This window comes from Artemia franciscana, chromosome 2, assembly GCF_032884065.1.
Source record: "Artemia franciscana chromosome 2, ASM3288406v1, whole genome shotgun sequence".
NCBI lineage: Eukaryota > Metazoa > Arthropoda > Branchiopoda > Anostraca > Artemiidae > Artemia > Artemia franciscana.
Genome location: NC_088864.1, coordinates 5435274 through 5459116, shown reverse-complemented (window position 1 = coordinate 5459116; position 23843 = coordinate 5435274). Strand labels below are relative to the sequence as shown.

General features: G+C 34.3%; 1 protein-coding gene across 1 annotated transcript in view; it reads left to right on the top strand.

The window, feature by feature from the left end:
- The window catches only part of LOC136036372 (homogentisate 1,2-dioxygenase-like), a 29169-nt gene extending 12513 nt beyond the window's left edge, over positions 1-16656 (top strand). Inside the window, exons 5-9 of the mRNA XM_065718550.1 lie at positions 993-1172; positions 2915-3141; positions 8430-8556; positions 11758-11936; positions 16384-16656. Of these exons, the coding sequence (XP_065574622.1) occupies positions 993-1172; positions 2915-3141; positions 8430-8556; positions 11758-11936; positions 16384-16515 (845 nt within the window). The 3' untranslated portion in view covers positions 16516-16656. The remainder of the gene's footprint in view (positions 1-992; positions 1173-2914; positions 3142-8429; positions 8557-11757; positions 11937-16383) is intronic.
- The last annotated feature ends 7187 nt before the right edge of the window (positions 16657-23843 follow it).

Genomic DNA, 23843 nt, shown 5'->3' with positions numbered 1-23843 from the left:
TTAAGGGGATCTGTCTTTATTTAAGACAAATGCCCCATCAGCCAATCACAAAGTTTCTAACTGATAAATAAGCCAATCACAAAGTAACAAGTGGCATCCGGTAAATTTTTACTGAAACCATCAAATAGGAAGTGTCCGAAGAAAAGATGGTTTACTTCTCATGCCAAATTACCTTTTTATAGCTTCTTGCTAGTAAAACAGCCAAGCACAAAGCTTCTAACTGATAAATGAAAATGAAGACTGGGTTGAAAACAGGGGCAAAGCCAACATTTTGATATGGAAGGGTTTCAAACTTTTTCAAGGAGCAGAGAGCTCAAAAATGAAAACGGTATATTTACTCATTATATGCTAACTGCAAATATTTGAATTTAATCCTATTTTAAGAGGGGTCGTGTCAAAACTATTCCTGAATCATAGGATCAAAATTAAGCAATTACATATTTTATGGAATAGAGCAAAGATATTAAGGAATAGACAATAAGACAAGGGCATATCGGACATTTTTGTTTGGCATTCTTTCTTTAGGGGGGGGGGGGGGGGTAAAGAAACTTAGAAATTGTACAAAATCTGTTTATATGCATTTTTGTATACGTTTTTAAGAGTTTTTAAGAGTTGGGATTGGCTCAAACTCAGAGTCCTTCCTGGACATGACCTTGCGGCTACACCAAAATTATTCAAAGTGGTCATGGTCAGATCAGGGGCGGAAGTTCAAAAAATTACAGAGAAGGAGGAAAAAGCTTTTCAATTTAAAGGAAAAACAAAAGTACAAACGAGATATTTTCTTTTTTATCCAGGGGGAGGACGTATTTCTGTTTTTTACTTTTTTTCAGTGGAAATACGAGAAAAAGGTATTTTTTTTCAAAATAAGGGGGATGGTCGATCACCCCCATCCCTATAATTGGTACTCCTGGTGTCAGATTATTTTATGAAGGGTGAATTTATGACGCCACTGGGGTTCAACTTCTATTTCTCTTATCAATACATATTTTCAGTACCTCAAACCGGCATTCTGCACATAATTACTGAGATGGGCAAGCTAGATGTGAGTCCCAATGAGATTGCTGTAATCCAGCAGGGGATAAAATTCAATGTTGCTGTTGATGGTCCTACCCGTGGATATGTACTTGAAGTATACAATGGCCATTTTCAGCTTCCTTATTTGGGACCCATTGGTAAGCGTAGAAATTATTACTCATCAATTAAAATCATTTTATCAAATTATCATTCAAATTGAAAAGATTTGATACACACGGATCCAAGATTATATTAGAATTTTTAACAAATATTATTATTCAGTTATAAAGAATAATTAAAATGGTTGATTGGAAAATTTTCAGAGTCAAGATTCGTGACGTGGTGCACAATTAATAGTAATTTATGAGTTTATAGTAGTTCGAACTTGTATTGCCGAATGGTTTGTGGTAACGAAGTGTAAGTAAAGTGGGCCTATGGCAATGTTTATATAACTTCTCCTTCTCGGGAGCTGTACTATCAAGCGGTAAATTTTACAACTCCATTTTTAAATTGTATGGAACATCACGCGTTTTGCAAGTAAAAATCTGCTTATTAGGAAATATTTCCGTGCATACAAAAAAGGAAAAAGAAATTGAAAAGAATGTTTGCCTTTTTTCCGACGGTTCAAGAATAGATGACGTAAATTATGCGTAATTTTATCTTTTTGACGAATAAATTAGCAAATTTAACGAATTTTCATAGGTTTTGAGAGTTCAGTATGCAGTAATAGTTAATGTCAAGAAACTTGTGTTGCTAAATCTGGGAATAGGTGATGGTGAAGAGGTGATGCTGGGTTGCGAGAAGATTGATCAAGTGGATAATTTGAAACAGTCATGGTAACGAGCTATAAGTAAGGGACGATGTGGTTCAGTAGTAAACGAAAGTCTATATTGTTCAGTAGCGCTCTTTACGCTAAAGTTTTTTTTACTGTTTAATGAAGTAGAATTGAGAGAAAGAGTCAAACTTTAGCGTAAAGAGCGGGGCGTTGAGAAGGGAACAGCCCCTTTCATACACGGAGTAATTTCTGTTCGTTTTAAGTTTTAATGTCACTCCTTACTTTCAGTTAAAAAAAACAGTTTTTTTTTTATTTAATTATGATAAAAAACTACTGTAGGTATTTATACACTGTCTACTTTTAGAAATGGTGGTAACATAAAAGTTTCTGTTAAAGGTCTGGAGTTAAGTACCTTTTTCCACAGCGAATTTACAAATCAAAATTGAATTTTAAAGAAACCTGTAGCGGTTTGATCTTGAAAAATTCCATAGCTTTCGATGCTGATTTACTAAACAACACCGAATTTCGTTGTGATCATCATAAAAAAAAATGTTCAAAAAAAATTCTTCCTTTCAATCCTCAATCGCTTTCTTCTCCTCAGCAGGAAAATCAAAAGAAGTAAGTTGAGATCAATCATGCATCTATTGATAAGCTACAGTTGACCATTGGTGTCCATGATGTTTAGTTTTGAAAATCTCACACAAAGGGCACAAAACAACACCGAATTTCATTGTGATCATCATAAAAAAAAATGTTCAAAAAATATTCTTCCTTTCAATCCTCAATCGCTTTCTTCTCTTCAGCAGGAAAATCAAAAGAACTAAGTTAAGATAAATCATGCATCTCTTGACAAACTACGGTTGACCATTGGTGTCCACGATGTTTAGTTTTGAAAATCTCACGCAAAGGGCGCTGTTTTTGTACTGCTGTCGTTTCCCCACTTAGATGCTGAAACCGTGGCCGAAAAAAGTTACGTGTGTAACGTTTACAAGTAAATCATTAATACCTGTGAAAGTTGATCACTAGCATTAGGTAAGTCCAGTTTCAGCACAGCTGAACCTTGTTCACATTGTGAATAGGCCCACAGCAATTCTTTTTAATGTTAGATTTTGTTTTTGTTTTTAGGAGCAAACGGGTTGGCGAATCCTCGCGATTTTTTGCATCCAGTGGCATGGTACGAAGACAGAGATGTTGATGCGTATAAAGTCATTTCCAAATATCAGGGCAACCTCTTTTGTGCTACACAAGGCCATAGTCCGTTCGATGTTGTGGCCTGGCATGGAAATTATGTTCCATACAAATATGATTTGTCACGTTTTATGGTTATTAACTCTGTGGAGTTTGATCATGCTGTAAGTAAAAAATTAACCATAACTATTTTGTGAATATTCTTATTTGTAGAATTTATTTATTTTATTCTTCACAAAACATTATTTCAAAAATATATACTAAATGGATTAGCTAGAAACCCAGTACTCTGGATTTAATTTCTGGATTTATTCCGCAATGTAGTATTATTAAGATTGTCAAATTAAGCAGAATCAACAAAAAAAGTAGCACGAAATATTTACTTGAAAAGTAAAAAAAAAAAAAAAAAATAGAAAAAAGGAAAAGAAAGAAATAGAAAAATAAAGTAGCACAAACTGTCTACTTGAGAAGCAAAATGAAAGAAAGAAATATAAAAAGAATAAGACAATTTAAAAGTGATGTCATCGGATAAAAGATCTAAAGCCAAACTGGCAAACCATGATAGAATCAAAGAATCAAATCAAAGAAGAATAGAATCAAAGAAGAAAAACAACCGATTTACGGCCACAGGAAGAATCAGAGGTGCAACCAAACGAATATTTCGCTTATGGTTGGAAGTGGTCGGAGAAAGGTTAGAGATGGGTTCAAGAACCCATCTCTAACGTTGGAAATCTGAAAGAATCTTAACTGTAACAACTTGTAAAAACAATTTGTTTTCTTTGGTAATGTCACTGGAGTAGTATTTGATCTGTTTGCAATTATTTTTACATAGATACTGTTATCAAAACACGTCATTTTTAGAGTTTCGGTCACAATTAGTACGAGCCGCTCCTTACATGCACTTTGTTACAACGAACAGTTTGATACATTTCACACAATCGAGCAGAATATAATCAAAACTAAGCAAAATAAACCAAAAATAAAATAGTCCAAACTATATATTCAAGAGGCATCAACAAGGTAAGAAACCAAAAAGTCAGATAGTTCAAAAGCAATGTCATCGGTACAAGAAGCACAAGCTATCAGCTTGATCACAAATTAGAGTTTACTCCATACTGCCGGTAAGGCATCAAAATCGACATTCCTGTTGCCATGTCGATTTTTTAAATTATTTTCCAATTTTACTATGTCACTTTAAAGGAAAACTAAGGCTACAACTTCATGATGTCTCAGACCCTATGCCAGATTTGGGGAGGATTTTTTTCCAGATACACTGTAGTTTTCGAGGGGAGGGTAGATATTTTGGAGAGCTGCAACTATGTTTAACAACAAAAACTAGGCAAAAAGGATAGCAAAAAGCACAACAGTTCAGGGGGAGGGTCCAAAAGCTTTCCTTTAGTTCCTGTCCCGATGCCTATTTTTTAAATAATTTTACGATATTACTATGTCGCTTTAAAGGAAAACTAGGACTGCAACTTTATGGTGTCTCAGAACCTATGCCAGATACGGGGAGGATTTTTTTTCAAGATATACTGAATTTTTTTGGAGAGGGTAGACATTTTGGAGGGCTGTAACTATGATTAACAACAAAAACTGGGCAAATAGGATGCATAAAGGATAGCAAAAAGCACAACAGCTCAGGGGGAGAGTCTAAAAGATTTCCTTTACTTCCTGTTTCGATGCATATTTTTTAAATAATTTTACAATATTACTATGTCACTTTAAAGGAAAACCAAGGCTACAACTTTATGATGTCTCAGACCAGTGTATCTGGTCTGAATCCAGTGTATCTGAATTTTTTTTTCCGAATACACTGGAATTTTTTTGGGGAGGTTAGACATTTTGGAGGGCTGCAACTATGATTAAAAACAAAAACTAGGCAAATAGGATCAAAAGCACAACAGTTCAGGGGAAGGGTCCAAAAGCTTTTCTTTACTTCCTGTTGCCATACTGATTTTTTAAATTATTTTCCAATATTACTATGTCGCTTTAAAGGAAAACTAAGGCTACAACTGTATGATGTCTCAGATTCTATGGCATATTTGGGGAGGATTATTTCCAGATACACTGGAATTTTTTTAGAATTTTTTTTATTTCAAACCCGTACCTCCACCAATAAAAATTTAAGATTCGCGAGATTTTCGACTACTCTTTGTGGTATTTTCCATGTAATTAACAAATTCATGTTTTTTGACAGTTCTGTTATTGTGCGAAAAACAAAAGCAAAAAAAAACAAAAACAATTGTATATGCATGGAACTAAACCAACATACTATTTTTTTTTTCTTTTTAGTTACCGTAATCTAGTGTGACCCAATCCTGAATGTGTTGCTGAGGCCTTTGAATACACTGCTAGGAGACTTTGGTGAAAATTTATGTAACCAGTCATTTTAGAAAAAAGAGGTTTTTTTTCCAAAAGTTAATATCATGAGCCCAAAAGGGTCGAATTCCTATTCAGAGTAAAACAAAACAGTGAATTTAATTTCCGTTTTTCTAGCAGAGATGTTCCAGTCTGACCAAACTCATTATTTTTAATTATTAGCTTGATTAGATCTCATATGTTTATGAAACATCTGATTTGGTTTGATCGAAACAATAATTAACTTACCTCGTTTTGGTCTATCATTCTAGCACTTGTTATAGTCTTTTACTAACGTTACTGCAACAGACTTGGTGTACTATAGTAATAGAGCCGCTAAACATAAAGTGGCAAAATGTTTGACTGTGGAACTTAAGTGTAGATTTTATATAAATATATATGTATATATATATATATATATATATATATATATATATATATATATATATATATATATATATATATATATATATACTAGCTGTTGGGGTGGCGCTTCGCGCCACCCCAACACCTAATTGGTGGGGGCGCTTCGCGCCCCCCCCAAGCCCCCCCGCGCGCGTAAGTCGTTACGCGCCATATTAGTTACGCGCCATTGTAGTTGTGGCCCTATGTCCCACCTGTGAATATATATATATATATATATATATATATATATATATATATATATATATATATATATATATATATATATATATATATATATATATATATATATATATATATATATATATATATTATGTTTTTAACTACGTAAAACTTGCGAATATACAACATTCTTTGCTATCCCATCGTCTGTGCATATAAATAGATTGTCAGGTTTACCGACTCTTGAACTTGCAACGCATAATGGTCCATGGGAAAACAATCCCTATTCAGATCTATACCTCATGATTCTATTGATTGCCCTTGAGCTTTGTTGATGGTTATTGCTAATCGACCATTTCCTTTGTTGCCGTCGTCATTTATATATCCCCCTGTGCCCCCCGGCGTCCCCGTTGTAGTTGTGTCCCTGTGTCCGGGTCGTCATTTATATTCCCTGTGTCCCCGTCGTCATTTGTGTCCCGGTGTCCCAGTCTGTGATTTCTATTTGAGTGTCCCGGGCGTCATTTATATTCGTCAGGATATTGTAGGGCATCGTAGCATCGATGAGTTTAAGCAATTCTTGTCAACTGATTGTTTCGCCTATAAAGAATATTATCTCGAGGTAAGAACTGATCACCGACCACAACGATTGCCACTTTGTTGATAGTTGCGTATCAGGAGGCATCAATTCGATTGCTGTTTTTAAGCAGAAGCACTAAATTATTATTTTTGTGGAAAAGATGATATATATAAATATATATATATATTTTCTTTTTAGTTTTTTTGTAGTTTTTACCTTTTTTAGTTTTTTTCTTCTTTTGTATTAATGCTAAAGCCAAGGTTCAAACCTGGAGCCTCTCGGACCTAGAACCTGAAACATAACGCTTTACCAACTCAGCTACTTCGGCGTGAATACATTCGTTTTGAGCAGCTTCCTCGGGTGTTGCCATTGTAGGTTCTTCAGTCATTTTACAATTAGAAATTTCTCTTTCAACGGTCTTCTTACAATTAAAAATTTGTCTTTGAACGATATTCTTAAATACCTGTGTCCTGGTCGTCATTTATATTGCCTGTGTCCCGGTCGTCATTTGTGTCCCGGTATCCCAGTCTGTAATTTCTCCTTGAGTGTCCCGGTTGTTATTTATATTCCCTCTGTCCCGGTCGTCATTTGTGTCCCGGTCTGTAATTTCTCTTTGAGTGTTTTTTCTTTTTAGTATTTTTTAGTTTTTTACATTTTTTCTTTTTTCAGTTTTCTTTTTCTTCTTTATTTTTCAGCTTCACTATGAAATACATATCGCCGAACCTTTGTTTTTTTAACTAAAATCTGGTAGGCATTGATGACCTTATCCAAGTCAAGATCCCAAACCCAATCATCATCGCTATCATTTTCAGTTTTGATATGTTTTGACTCTCGCTGTCCAGGTGGATCTTCATCTAACTGCGCGGTTTTGCGTTCTTTAGCCTCAAGCCTGTTTCCTTGCTGTTCTTCTGATTCCTCGGCACGCTTTCTTTTCTGACTTTCTCTATCAGCAGCAAGTTTTTTGGCATAGACTCTTTGAGCATCTTCATCGGCTTTTGCCATTGTAAGTTCATCAGTCATTTTAAACTTAAACATTAATAGATTTCTACGTGAACATATATGTCTTAAATATCTTTAATGACGTCACCGTCATAGCAAAAATGACGACAACTAACTTCATGACGCCAGTCGACACAGAAACATGACGTCACCTGATCCGCAGACAGACAACTTATTTTTATATATATAGATAGATATAATTCTAAAATTGTCAGGTAATTTTCTATTTTGAAATAAAAACTAAAAATTATTGCTCAGACAACATAAATATTTTTGATATTTACATAATAGCTTTAGGGGTTCTGGACTGAAAACTAAATATGCTAATCAAATTGGGAATTGCAATCTTTTAGGTTGAAAAGGCAGATCCATTGGAATCATGAGAATGCGTGGAATAAGAAAAGCCTCACCCTCAAAATGCCCTGTCAAGATTGTTGCCTCTATTACGTTATAACAGACATAACACGTCATTTGTGTCCCGGTGTCCCGGTCTGTAGTTTCGTTAGTCGACAAACATGACGTCAGACGACAAACAACTTCATGACGACATACAGCTCAATCCTTATAATGACGTCAGTCGACAAACATGACGTCAGTCGACAGACAGACAAACAACTTATTTTTATATATATAGATATATATATATATATATATATATATATATATATATATATATATATATATATATATATATATATATATATATATATATATATTATATATATATATATATATATATATATATATATATATATATATATATATATATTATATGTATATATATATATATATATATATATATATATATATATATATATATATATATATATATATATATATATATATATATATATATATATATATATATATATATATATATATATATATATATATATATATATATATATATATATTAGAACCTATTCATTTTAGGACCCATCTATATTCACTGTCTTAACCTGCCCATCCACAAAGCCTGGAACAGCAATTGCAGATTTTGTAATATTTCCACCACGATGGGCAGTACAAGAACGTACTTTCAGACCCCCTTACTTTCACAGTAAGTGTAATCATCGGATCTGATTCTTTTAGCATCTATATTCTTTTAATTCTATATTCTTCATCTTCTACATTCTGTATCTATGCTCTTCTAATACCAGATCTAATTCTTTTAATTCTATATTAATGCAGATCTAATTCGGATTTCATTCTATAATTACGAGCTTGCTTTTGAGCTTTCGAGTTTGTGCTTGTTTTAAGCTTGTTCTTTAATTCGTTACAATGCTGTTCAGGTATTCTTCTCACTTTTTCTATCATCGTCTCTATTTATCAAAAAAACTGAAAATTTTATTATTTTCAAATAAAAAAAAATCAACAGTACAGCTCAGTTAAGAAGCTTAATTGGTCGCATTTTGCCAACTGAATAGCAGATATGCATGCAGGGAGGGGGGGGGGGGCTAAGAAACGGTTCTTCTTCCTGTATACCAATCATTTTGAGATTTTCACTTTAATTTCCTACATTTGATAAATAAGTAACTTTTCCCCATCTTGTCACTTATCAAAAGTGCCGATAGCCTGTATATTCGAGCACTGTCAAGGGAATACCTTTTTTCAAGGGATAACCACAATTCGGTCCAGAGATCGGCAAAGGAAGGTTTTTTACCGCCTCTTTTTAATGCTAACAGCATTATCGTTGTGTTGTCATGTATTATTTCAGCGTGTTTGTCACACTGAACAGACTCGTCACTTATCAAATGTGCCGATAATTTGCAACTAACGACTCTAAAATTACCCAATAAGAATCGATTCAGCTTGTTTCTAGTTTATTAAGTGAAATCTACAATAATTTCAATACTCAGTTAAATCAGAAGTGTAACTATCTATTGTTCGATACAAACAGTATGGGTAAATTGTAAAAGTAGAAACTGGCGCTAGCCTCGACAAAAAAAAAACTATCAGCGCCATCTAATACTGATGACACTAGCATTTTTTAAGCTTCGTAATCGTTTTTATGTCAGGAAATCAAATCCGACACTTACTACTACCCTAGTTTTATTAATTAAGCTAATTAAATTATTTATTCTTGTCATTGTACTGAACAAAAATGCGAAACGTCACCTAGCCTTAGATGGCGTTGGTACTTTTTGTCCGATACAAGCGCCTGACTTATAAATTGCCTATATTCTCTGGTTTAATGCACGTTGGGTCCAATGATGCAGTGGCTCAGTCTTCACGTTTACTCTTCTGCATTGGGTATTTGCTTTCCTGTGCTTACTCATAGGAAAAGTCCATCCATCAAAACCAAGCAAACTTTTGTTTTCGTCTGCTGATGCTGAGATTGAGGAATTGAGGGTGATATTTAGTAGGCTTATATTTGAATAGATGGAAGAGTTGCAGATAAGACAATTTGGAATAGATGCATCAGCGTGGTTGTCGAATTTCAGCCAATTCACATAAAAAACCGTTAAGATCATAGTTCGTAATTCCGTATTATACACATATGAACCCAGCACAGGGTACACGTATTCTGGTATAGGGCGTACATTGGGATATAAGCAGCTTTCGATTGGGATTGGGAGAAAGCCAGTCGATACAAACTAATAAGTGAGCACGCTTCACCAATTGCCCTTTTCACCAGACCAGTAGCATGCATGCTAAACGAGAAGTCGGCCGTAGAAAAGACGCCCATGATTATGGAAGCATAGACAGCTGCGTACCATGGCTCTGAGATAAGGAAATTCACTTCGGTGGATGGAACCTCATCACTTTACTGAACTTTTCACTGAGTTGAAGACTATTGGGCAAAGTTGATAAATAAAGGTTCGTCTGATTTTATTACAGAGCTAGAGACGTACTCCTGACTTTTCTACAATATATTTCACAAACAGGGAAAGATTGGTCCCGTATTTGAATTTATCTCTAAATTCTAGAAAAAACGCAAGTGATTACTGCTCAGAAAGGGTGGCACTTTTGCACCTTGCAGTGCAAGACATGTCAGCTCAGCGTGTTTGGAAAAGGAGGCACTCGGAAAGAGAGAGTAGATGCACCGGTAGTGTATCTCTTCTGTTTATAACACGCCAAAAGCTTTTATCCAAGCGATCGCGTATTTTTATTCCTTGAAGGGCTTCTATAATAAGTTTTACCGGCAATGCTCACAGAGAGGAGGTACGATTTCTCTTCAACTTTAGTATTTAATTATACACTGCTAGCTCGGAAACTTTGTGAACCATTTTCTCAGGGTTGCCGGTGAAGAAGGCCTTGATCGTGAATTTCGTGAGGGACACTTCAGTATGACATATAGCTACGAAAAAAAAGCTCATTTCAGCTGATGTTTTTAACGTGCCACCGCCTTTCTATATCATAAAGTCCTTTCTGTATCATAGTGGGATAGATGCCCCGCCTACTGTTCAAACTTCTATTTTCAATGTTTGATTTCACTGTCTAATTTCCACGGTTCAACTTTCAGGAGAGATGACAATTTCTTACAAATAGGTGATTCTACGCTGCTTGGTTTACTTTCAATATGCGATTCCGCAGTCTGTTCACCTGAAGGATATGAACAATCCTGATGTAAGCGGCAGAGGATCATAATGAGTATCGTAAGTTCCTATGTCATCCAGGGTTTGTCTATTTCACCACCTCTTAGTATATTCGCTGGAAAGCGTTCGTGATATTTCTACAACAGGAGAGAGTTTAAGATTGATCTCGTAATGAAATTTCGCAATATCATCGAAATCAAACGTTCTAAAAAACGGTCTCAACCGGTCTAAAAAGAACAAATTACTTCCATAGCTATGGGTGGAGTGATTACGTCAACTTTGCGGAAGTGTGAAAGCCGACTGGAAGGTTGGATTTTACATTCTTGCTAATGATGATCTGATACGAGTGATGCAACGGGCCGAGTGTGCACAGTTGTTCATTGAAGGCTCGATAATATTCGTGATAATTAAGCCGAATATGCTACCGCTAACATTCATGGCGACTGAAACACCTTGTTTGAGATCAAATAGAATTGAAAAAAAAAAACATTCGCAACTCCCGACACCCAATCGATGGCTTGTCACAACATGCTTTACATTGCTTTATTGCCTACAGCATGTGATAAATGACTTGGTATGAAGTTTTATAGAGTAGTAGCTCAAAACTTGTTCAAATGCAACCCTAAACATTGATTGACAGCTCGCCATTAAGACATTGTCGTTAACACGTAAGATTCGCAAAGTATTAAGGAATTATAATAACGGTTTTTATTTATTCTTAGGAAATTGTATGAGTGAATTCATGGGTATTATAATGGGCAATTACGAAGCAAAAGAGGGCATGCTACCTGGTGGAGCGTCACTTCACTCTATGATGACCCCGCATGGTCCTGACTACAAATGTTTTGAAATGGCCTCCAATGCTGACTTGAAACCAATGCGTCTGGCAGAAGGAACTCAGGTGAGTTTTTTTTTTATTCATTGCTTTTGAATTTTCAGAAAATCCTAGCACGATTGATAGAGATATCAGCAAATTTGACTGAAAAAAAAAACTTAAAAAAAGGCGATGAAGTTCAAAACAAAAAATCTACCTAGAATTGAGTTCAATGACCTGTTTCATATATTGTCTCTATTTTAGACAGCAAAATTATATAATCTTACACCAGATGCAGGGCTTTTGAAAATCTGAACCGCTTGTATTTAATTTGTAATCGCAATTTACGAGTAAAATTAGTCCATTATGCAATTTAAAAAATTGAGTACAAGATGTTTGTTGCAAACCGGTGTAATATGTTGGAATAGAGCTTCTCATTCTACTCTTGTCTAATTAATGAACTGAATTCTTAAAAAAATAATCCCAAAAATGTTGGTTTTTATTTACTGTCAAAAGAAGGCGCTCAAGAAATGGTGCCTGAGATGCCATCTTCAAATAAATGTGTCTCCGTCCAGGAATGTTTATGGCAAAAGACAAAATATTGAACAGTAATTTTGTACTGAATTTCCGCGTAGATGATACAAAACTTCACACGGCACGATGATTTAATTACTCCTCTAGCTAGATATTTGGCTGAAAAAAAAATATTAAAGAAAATGACAATGGCCAGTAATAAACGAGAAATTAAAAATTCCAAAATATCGTGTTTCATCAATTTTTCAAAGGCAAAAAACAAATTTGTCAACGACACTGGAGAGGGGGGCAGCTCGTGATTTTCACCTGGGACGGGGGATGGTGCCTTATGAGCATTTAAACCCCATAAGCTAGACGAAAATAGCGACGAAGACCACACTGCCTTTCCATAACAAACAAATACAACGTAGAGACAATAGGGGAAATTTCAAGACAGTGGAAATTATTTCTGTAGATATTTCGGCCCTATGTCCTGGTTGAACTTCGTTGAAGTAAGGATGCTAGGGCTATTTTTAAAAAAAAAGTTTTAAAAAGTGTTTTTAATTATTCAGTTTTAATCCTCACAATTTGATGTAAGTTCTTTTATATATATATCTATATATATAAAAATAAGTTGTCTGTGTGTGGATCTGTGGATCTGTGGATCAGGTGACGTCATGTTTGTTTGCATATGACGTCTGAATTATTTCACACTAATACAAAAGAAGAAAAAAACTAAAAAAGGTAAAAACTACAAAAAAAACTAAAAAGAAAAAAAAACTAAAAAAGCTAAAAAACTAAAAAAAGGTAAAAATCTAATAACTAAAAAAAACTGAAAAAAATAAAAAAAGGCAAAAACTACAAAAAAAATAAAAACTAATAAAAAAACTAAAAAAGCTAAAAAACTAAAAAAACTAAAAAAAACTAAAAAAAGGTAAAAAACTAAAAAAAACTAAAAACTAAAAAGAAAAAAACTAAAAAAAAGGAAAAAACTGAAAAATAAAAGAGAAAAAGAAAACTAAAAAAATATGAATAAATATATATAAAAATAAGTTGTTTGTGGGTTATGTCTGTCTGTCTGTCTGCCGAGTGACGTCATGTTTGTCCGCATATGACGTCTGAATTATTTCACACTAATACAAAAGAAGAAAAAAAAAACCTAAAAAAGGTAAAAACTACAAAAAAAACTAAAAAGAAAAAAAACTAAAAAAGCTAAAAAACTAAAAAAAACTAAAAAAAAGGTAAAAAACTAAAAACTAAAAAAAACTGAAAAAACTAAAAAAAGGCAAAAACTAAAAAAAAACTAAAAACTAATAAAAAACTAAAAAAGCTAAAAAACTAAAAAAACTAAAAAAACTAAAAAAAGGTAAAAAACAAAAAAAAAACTAAAAACTAAAAAAGAAAAAACTAAAAAAAAGGAAAAAACTGAAAAATAAGAGAAAAAGAAAACTAAAAAAATATTAATAAATATAAAAAATATAAATATAAATATAATATAAATTAGCAATCAACAAAGCACCGAGACACAAATGACGACCGGGACACAGGGAGTATAAATGACGACCAGGACATAAGTAAAAAAAAAAAAACTAAAAAAACTAAAAAAATGGTAAAAACTACAAAAAAACTAAAAACTAATAAAAAAACTAAAAAATCTAAAAATCTAAATAAACTAAAAAAGAAAAAAAAGAAAAAAGGAAAAAAATAAAGGAGAAAAACAAAACTAAAAAACGAATGTATATACAGACCGGGACACCGGGATACAAATGACGACCGGGACACAGGGAATATAAATGACGACCGGGACACAGGGACACAACTACAATGGGGACGCCGGGGGGCACAGGGGGATATAAATGACGACCGGGACACCGGGACACAAGGAATATAAATGACGCCCGGGACACTCAAAGAGAAATCACAGACTGGAACACCGGGACACAAATGACGACCGGGACACAGGGAATATAAATGACGACCGGGACACAGGGACATAACTACAAAGGGGACGCCGGGGTGCACAGGGGGATATATAAATGACGATGGCGACTCAGGGAATGGTCGATTAGCAATCACCATCAACAAAGCTCAAGGGCAATCATTAGAATCATGAGGTATAGATCTGAATACGGATTGTTTTCCCATGGACCATTATATGTTGCATGTTCAAGAGTCGGTAAACCTGACAATCTATTTATATGCACAGACAATGGGACAGCAATCCCATTGCTGTATATATATACATATATATATATATATATATATATATATATATATATATATATATATATATATATATATATATATATATATATATATATATATATATATATATATATATATATATATATATATATATATATATATATATATATATATATATATATATATATATATGTTTTTAACTACGTAAAACTTGCGAATATACAACATTCTTTGCTGTCCCATTGTCTGTGCATATAAATAGATTGTCAGGTTTACCGACTCTTGAACATGCAACATATAATGGTCCATGGGAAAACAATCCGTATTCAGATCTATACCTCATGATTCTAATGATTGCCCTTGAGCTTTGTTGATGGTGATTGCTAATCGACCATTCCCTGAGTCGCCATCGTCATTTATATATCCCCCTGTGCACCCCGGCGTCCCCTTTGTAGTTATGTCCCTGTGTCCCGGTCGTCATTTATATTCCCTGTGTCCCGGTCGTCATTTGTGTCCCGGTGTTCCAGTCTGTGATTTCTCTTTGAGTGTCCCGGGCGTCATTTATATTCCTTGTGTCCCGGTGTCCCGGTCGTCATTTATATCCCCCTGTGCCCCCCGGCGTCCCCATTGTAGTTGTGTCCCTGTGTCCCGGTCGTCATTTATATTCCCTGTGTCCCGGTCGTCATTTGTATCCCGGTGTCCCGGTCTGTATATACATTCGTTTTTTAGTTTTGTTTTTCTCCTTTATTTTTTTCCTTTTTTCTTTTTTTTCTTTTTTAGTTTATTTAGATTTTTAGATTTTTTAGTTTTTTTATTAGTTTTTAGTTTTTTTTGTAGTTTTTACCATTTTTTTAGTTTTTTTAGTTTTTTTTTTACTTATGTCCTGGTCGTCATTTATACTCCCTGTGTCCCGGTCGTCATTTGTGTCTCGGTGCTTTGTTGATTGCTAATTTATATTATATTTATATTTATATTTTTTATATTTATTAATATTTTTTTAGTTTTCTTTTTCTCTTATTTTTCAGTTTTTTCCTTTTTTTTAGTTTTTTCTTTTTTAGTTTTTAGTTTTTTTTTGTTTTTTACCTTTTTTTAGTTTTTTTAGTTTTTTAGCTTTTTTAGTTTTTTTATTAGTTTCTAGTTTTTTTTAGTTTTTGCCTTTTTTTAGTTTTTTCAGTTTTTTTTAGTTTTTAGTTTTTTACCTTTTTTTAGTTTTTTTTAGTTTTTTTAGCTTTTTTAGTTTTTTTTCTTTTTAGTTTTTTTTTGTAGTTTTTACCTTTTTTAGTTTTTTTTCTTCTTTTGTATTAGTGTGAAATAATTCAGACGTCATATGCGGACAAACACGACGTCACTCGACAGACAGACAGACAGACATAACCCACAAACAACTTATTTTTATATATATTTATTCATATTTTTTTAGTTTTCTTTTTCTCCTTTATTTTTCAGTTTTTTTCCTTTTTTAGTTTTTTTCTTTTTTGTTTTTTTTTCTTTTTTAGTTTTTTACCTTTTTTAGTTTTTTTTTAGTTTTTTTTAGTTTTTTAGCTTTTTTAGTTTTTTTTAGTTTTTAGGTTTTTTTTTGTAGTTTTTGCCTTTTTTTATTTCCACTGTCTTGAAATTTTCCAGATTGTCTCTACGTTGTATTTGTTTATTTAAACCCTGTTTTGAATCAAACCGCAGTTCGAATCCAATTTTAAAAATATGTTTTGTATACTGTGTGAATAATGAGTCTGAGCGGAAACAACCCCCCAGGCTTCCTCAACTGGCGTATCTGCTAGTTATCTTTCAAACTAAAACTTGAAGTTTTCTTTATTTTCAGTCCTTTATGTTCGAGTCTTGCCTCCAACTTGCCGTTACAGCATGGGCCGAAAAAGAATGTGAAAAACTTGACGCAGAATATTATAAATGCTGGGAGCCACTGAAGAAACACTTCAATCCAGAACAGCCATGAAGAACTAATAGACTTCATATCAGAATTTGGATCAAACTTGTTAAAAAAGATGTATTAATAGTTTCCTTCTTGCCATATTTACAGTTTTTGATTTCCTTTGATTATATATTGTTAGCTATTTCATTAAATCTATTAATTGAAGTATTACTTTCAGTGAAAGAAAGAATTTACCACCCAAGAGTTATGCATCTGAATCTATGCTATTTTTTTTTTAATATAAACCCTGGCAAAGATTTTTTTTCAGACAATGTAGCTTTTTTTCCTTTTAGTCAGACTTCTCTGTCCCAGAGCCTTGGTTTGTAATAAAATACTTATTGCAGCTCTCATTGCTGCTTCAAGCTTGTCATTCTTATCAAATTTACTTATATGAATGAAATTATTATCTATAATTTCATATATATATTATTATCTTATATCTGTATATATAAAAATAAGTTGTCTGTCTGTTATGTCTGTTACACTTTGTCTGTTACACCAGATTATATCTTCTATATATATATATAAGAAAACAAACTAAGATGTAAAAACTGGAAATTGCATAAACATTTCGAAATATTTTGACAATAGATTAAAGTAATTCGAAAAAAGAAAAATGGTAAAAAACCAAAAAAAAAAAAACTAAAAAGAAAAAACAAAAAAAAAATAAAAAATTAAAAAAATTAAAAAAAGAAAAAACCTAAAAAGAAAAAACGTAAAAAAATAAAAAAGATAAAAAACTAAAAAGAAAATAAACTAAAAAAAGCTAAAAAACTAAAAAACAGAAAAAACTAAAAAAAACTGGGAATTCCACAAATATTTCAATATATTTTGACAATAGATTAAAGTAATTCGAAAACCTTACAACAGATACCCCAAATTCTGAGGTTTAATATAAATTGTTGGAGGTTTAGCATGCTTGGCACGTAAAGATTTTTCCAAGTGTCAATGTTAGAATGAACATTGACAAATTGAAGAAAACAAATCAATAAAAAGAAGAAACTAAAAAAAGAAAAAACTAAAAAAGAAAAAAAAATACCAAAGAAGAAACTGTATCTATATATATAAAAATAAGTTGTATATATGCATGTTTGTTTGTTTGTGGGTTTGCATTTGACGTCATTATAAGTATATAAGGCTTTGTATATGACGTCATTATAAGAAGACACTACAGACTGGGACACCGGGACACAAATGACGACCAGGACACAGGGAATATAAATGACGACCGGGACACTCAAAGAGAAATTACAGACCGGGACACAAATGACGACCAGGTCACCGGGACAGAGAGAATATAAATGACGACCGGGACACTCAAAGAGAAATTACAGACTGGGATACCGGGACACAAATGACGACCGGGATACAGGGAATATAAATGGCGACCAGGACAGAGGGACACAACTACAACGGGGACGCCGGGGGCACAGGGGGATATGTAAATGACGACGGGGACACAGGGAATGTTCGATTAGCAATCACTATCAACAAAGCTCAAGGGCAATCGTTAGAAAAATGCGGTATAGATCTGAATACGGATTGTTTTCCCATGGACAATTATTATGTTGCATGTTCAAGAGTTGGTAAACCTGACAATCTATCTATATGGACAGACAATGGGACAGCAAAGAATGTTGTATATTTGCATGTTTTACGTAGTTAAATATATATATATATATATATATATATATATATATATATATATATATATATATATATATATATATATATATATATATATATATATATATACATATATATATATATATAACACCTAGTTGGTGGGGGCGCTTCGCGCCCCCCAAGCCCCCCCCGCGCACGTAAGTCGTTACGCGCCATATTAGTTACGCGCCATTGTAGTTGTGTCCCTATGTCCCACCTGTGAATATAGATATATATATATATATATATATATATATATATATATATATATATATATATATATATATATATATATATATATATATATATATATATATATATATATATATATATATATATATATGTTTTTAACTACGTAAAACTTGCGAATATACAACATTCTTTGCTGTCCCATTGTCTGTGCATCTAAATAGATTGTCAGGTTTACCGACTCTTGAACATGCAACATATAATGGTCCATGGGAAAACAATCCGTATTCAGATCTATACCTCATGATTCTAATGATTGCCCTGGAGCTATGTTGATGGTGATTGCTAATCGACCATTCCCTGTGTCGCCGTCGTAATTTATATACCCCCCTGTGCCCCCCGGCATCCCCGTTGTAGTTGTGTCCCGGTCGTCATTTATATTCCCTGTGTCCCGGCCGTCATTTGTGTCCCGGTTTCCCAGTCTGTGATTGCTCTTTGAGTGTCCCGGGCGTCATTTATATTCTTTGTGTCCCGGTGTCCCGCTCGTCATTTGTGTCCCGGTCTGTATATACATTCGTTTTTGAATTGGTCTTTTTTTTAGTTTTTTACCTTTTTTTAGTTTTTTTTAGTTATATCTCATGATTCTAATGATTGCCCTTGAGCTTTGTTGATGGTGATTGCTAATCGAACATTCCCTGTGTCCCCGTCGTCATTTATATATCCCCCTGTGCCCCCCGGCGTCCCCGTTGTAGTTGTGTCCCTGTGTCCCGGTCGTCATTTATATTCCCTGTGTCCCGGTCGTCATTTGTATCCCGGTGTCCCGGTCTGTATATACATTCGTTTTTGAAATGGTATATGATGAAATAAATTTTTGTATTTTTCCCCTTTTTTTCTTTTTAGTTTTTTTTTTATTTTTATTTTTTTTTAGTTTTGTTTTTCTCCTTTATTTTTCATTTTTTTTCCTTTTTTTCTTTTTTTCTTTTTTAGTTTTTTTAGTTTTTTTTATTAGTTTTTTTTTTTTCTTTTTAATTTTTTTTGTAGTTTTTACCTTTTTTTTTAGTTTTTTTTACTTATGTCCTGGTCGTCATTTATACTCCCTGTGTCCCGGTCGTCATTTGTGTCCCGGTGCTTTGTTGATGGTGATTGCTAATTGAACATTCCTTGTGTCCCGGTCGCTTTCTCTTTGAGTGTCCCGGTCGTTATTTATATTCCCTACTAGCTGTTGGGGTGGCGCTTCGCGCCACCCCAACACCTAGTTGGTGGGGCGCTTCGCCCCCCCCCAAGCCCCCCCGCGCGCGTAAGTCGTTACGCGCCATATTAGTTACGCGCCATTGTAGTTGTGTCCCTGTGTCCCACCTGTGAACATAGATAGATTTATATATTTGTTTCAAACTACGTAAAAATTGCGAATATACAACATTCTTGGCTTTCCCATTGTCTGTGCATATACAAAGCCGTATGTACTAATAACGACGTCATATGCAACCGCTCTTTTTACAAACAAACAAACATGCATACACACAACTCGTTTTTATATAGATAGATAGATAGATAGATACAATATAAATTAACTGCGTAAAACTTGCGAATATACAACATTCTTCGCTGTCCAATTGTCGCTGCATATAAATAGATTGTCAGGTTTACCGATCCTAGAACATGCAACGTACAATTGTCCATGGGAAAAACAATCAGTATTAAGATCTATACCATATTTTTCTAATGATTGACCTTGAGCTTTGTTAATGGTGATTGCAAATGCTAATCGAATTGGGAATTGCAATCTTTTAAATTGAAAAGGCAGATCCTTTTCAGAACCAGTATACAAATCATGGGAATGCGAGGAATAAGAACAGCCTCACCCTCAAAAGGCCCTGTCAAGATTGTGGCCTCTATTAGGTTTTCCATTGTTTTTTTTACGGCAAGTCGCGTGCCATTGCAAAGCTTTGGTGGGTTGATATTTCTTAAAAGTATTATTGGTACGCCTATTTTTAGTTGTAGCACGTGTGGTGGAAACCCTGAAAGATCCACGGAATTTAAAAATTCAGATGGATAATTAACCGCTTCATATGGTTCCAAAACTGTGTCGACTGAATTGTAAAGGACTGCCTGGTCTCGAAACTTGGTCAAAACAATATTGTTGATTTCGTGGACGTCTATATTTTTGGGTGCGAGAATCGCTCTTTCACTTAGCCATTTATTATTTTTATAATTTTTTAGAATATTCGGAAATACTTTTTCAATCAATTCATTTTTGGACGTTACTAAATTACAGAAATCAGCAGGTAGTTGTATACGTCCTGAAATTGAGTCTACTGGGAGCTTTCCGTTTCCAATTGCCAGCAATTGATCTGAAAATGTTTGACCAGAGCCATCATTTTTCAATCGGACACGCATATTTGTAGTTAATTTTAATGTTTTTACGTGTGCCCATAAATTAGAATTTTTCAGGCAAGCATCCATTTCGTCTGCAGGAGTTGATCTAGGTATTATAGGTAATGTTTGCCTGAAATCTCCCGCAAGCAATATTATTGTGCTGCCAAAGGGTTTCGACTTCCCTCACAAATCTTTCAAGCATTGATCCAGAGCCTCGAGCGATTTTTTGTGTGTCATTGTGCACTCATCCCAAATAATAAGTTTGCATTGCTGCAATACTTTATACCCATCCCAGATGATTTGGAAATATTGCACGTGGGAGTTTCTGTAGAATGCAAATTCAGAGGCAATTTCAAAGCGGAATGAGCAGTTCTTCCACCAGGCAGCAATGTTGCGGCTATTCCGGACGACGCAATTGCCAACGCTATATCAATTTTTGATCGAATTGATGCCAGAATCAGTTTTATCACAAACGTTTTACCAGTACCTCCTGGCGCATCCAAAAAGAAAATTTCTCCAACGTTGTTATCGACACAATGCATTATCGTATCATAAATGTCTTTTTGTTCCGACGTTAACTTGGAAATGTTATTTTGTACATACGACAATAGATCACTCGTACTGTAACTTTGTTCACGATCCAATTCTACACATGTAGAAACAGCAGCGATACGGTTAGGTGAAGGCATTCCCAAATCCTGAAGAGGTTTGTTTGCCATACGTACGCACAAATCTTCTATAATAACTAAAGTGTAGTTATAAATTTCTGATGTAAAATCAAAAGTCATATCTGGCGTCTCTAACCGTTTTCAGTAGATCTTCTTCTATATTGTGGGTAACCATCATTGCCAGTAATTGTGTTGGATACTAAAAGTCGAGGATATTGCTTTGTGAACCTTCCTTTGGCCATGCATGGTGAATTTTCGTTCAATGCACCGCAAGGTCCATGTATCATATTTTTTACAATAATATCATGTAACCCCTTATCGACATTTTCATCAGGTATCTCAGCGGAAATCACATCATCAATTTCGTTCGAAGTAATTTTTTTATGTAGCCAGATTAGTATATGTGCCTGTGGCAAACCTCGTTTTTGCCATTCCACTGAGTACATCCAGCATCGCACTGACCCAAACACTTCAAGTTTTACTATGTAGTTTATCAGCCGTCGGCTCCATCCCAAAAAATGATAGGATATTGTAGGGCATCGTAGCATCGATGAGTTTCAGCAATTCTTAACAACTGAGCGTTTCGCTTATGAAGAATAATATCTCGAGGTAAAAACTGATCACCGACCATAACGATTGCCACTTCGTCGATAGTTGGAGCATTGTATCTACGCACATGTTGGCCAGGAGGCGGTTTGTCAGCAGAAATAACAATTATATGCATATCAGTAGGCATCAAATCGATGGCTGTTTTGAACAGACGCACTAAATTATTATTTTCGTGGAAAAGATGTTGCAATTGGGAAACGATTGTCCTTTCAACGTTGGGAGAAATTTCGCAACTTGCATTCAATTCAGAATTTCTATCACTGATGAAGTACAATTGTAAAAATTTATGATTCTCGCCTGAGAATGGTAGAAGGGACCCTGCTCTATGATAAATTTGCCCTTTTACTTTGAAAGTAGACATAAATTGATCTGGATTTTCGATTTGGGCTCCAAACGACGTCATTTGGAAACATGAGTTGTATTTTCTGATTTGTGACAAAAAACGCTTAGATTCTGACGTAGTTCCAGTAAGGAAAGTCTTCAATGGCTCTGGTGGTGCAGCCAATAGAGGAAGTTTAACTTTTCCTGAGGCGCAACACATTCCCATTGTTTCATCATTGAATTTCAAGGCCTTGCTATAGGGACAAATTTTAGACATTGTCCCGATTTGAACACATCTACTCAAGCTATAATCATCGACTGGGCTGTACCTGAATGCCAGGCGATAACTTTCAGGTTGCTCTGATTCCTCGGCAAGCTTTCTTTTCTTACTTTCTCTATCAGCAGCAAGCGATAACTTTCAGGTTGCTCTGATTCCTCGGCACGCTTTCTTTTCTTACTTTCTCTATCAGCAGCAAGCCTCATTTCTTGCTGTTCTTGTGATTCCTCGGCACGCCTTCTTTTTTCACTTTCTCTTTTAGCAGCAAGTCTGGTTTCATGGTGCTCTGGTAGTTCCTCGGCACGCCTTCTTTTTTCACTTTCTCTTTTAGCAGCAAGTCTGCTTTCGCGTTGCTCTGGTAGTTCCTCGGCACGCTTTCTGTTCTTTCTTTCTCTATCAGCCTCAAGCCTGTTTCCTTGCTGTTCTTTTGATTCCTCGGCACGCTGTCTTTTCTGACTTTCTCTATCAGCAGCAAGTTTTTTGGCATAGACACTTTGAGCATCTTCCTCAGCTGTTGCCATTGTAAGTTCATCAGTCATTTTAAAGTTAAACATTAATAGATTTCTACGTGAACGCATGTCTTAAATATCTTTAATGACGTCACCGTCATAACAAAAATGACGACAACTAACTTCATGACGTCAATCAACACAAACATGACGTCACCTGACAGACACATCCACAGACAACTTATTTTTATATATAGATAGATGTGCCGGTGTCCCGGTCGTCATTTGTGTCCCGATGTCCCGGTCTGTAATTTTGTCAGTCGAAAACATGACGTCAGTCGACACACAAACATGACGTCACTCGACAGACACACACACAGACAACTTATTTTTATATATATAGATATATATATACGTATCTATATTCACAGGTGGGACACAGGGACACAACTACAATGGCGCGTAACTAAAATGGCGCGTAACGACTTGCGCGCGCGGGGGGGGGGGGCTTGGGGGGGGGGTTGCGAAGCGCCACCCCAACAGCTAGTTATTAATATAATTATTATTATAATGTATAGTATTATTATAATATATTATAATGTGCATAATATTATAATATGATATAATTTATAATATTATTATAATAAAATTATAATATGTATATATTATAATATGTATATAATATATATTATAATATATGATAATAATAATAATAATTATTATTATATTATTGTTATAATTAATTTATAATATATAATATAATTATTACATATAGTTTTTATAATTATAAGTTAATGA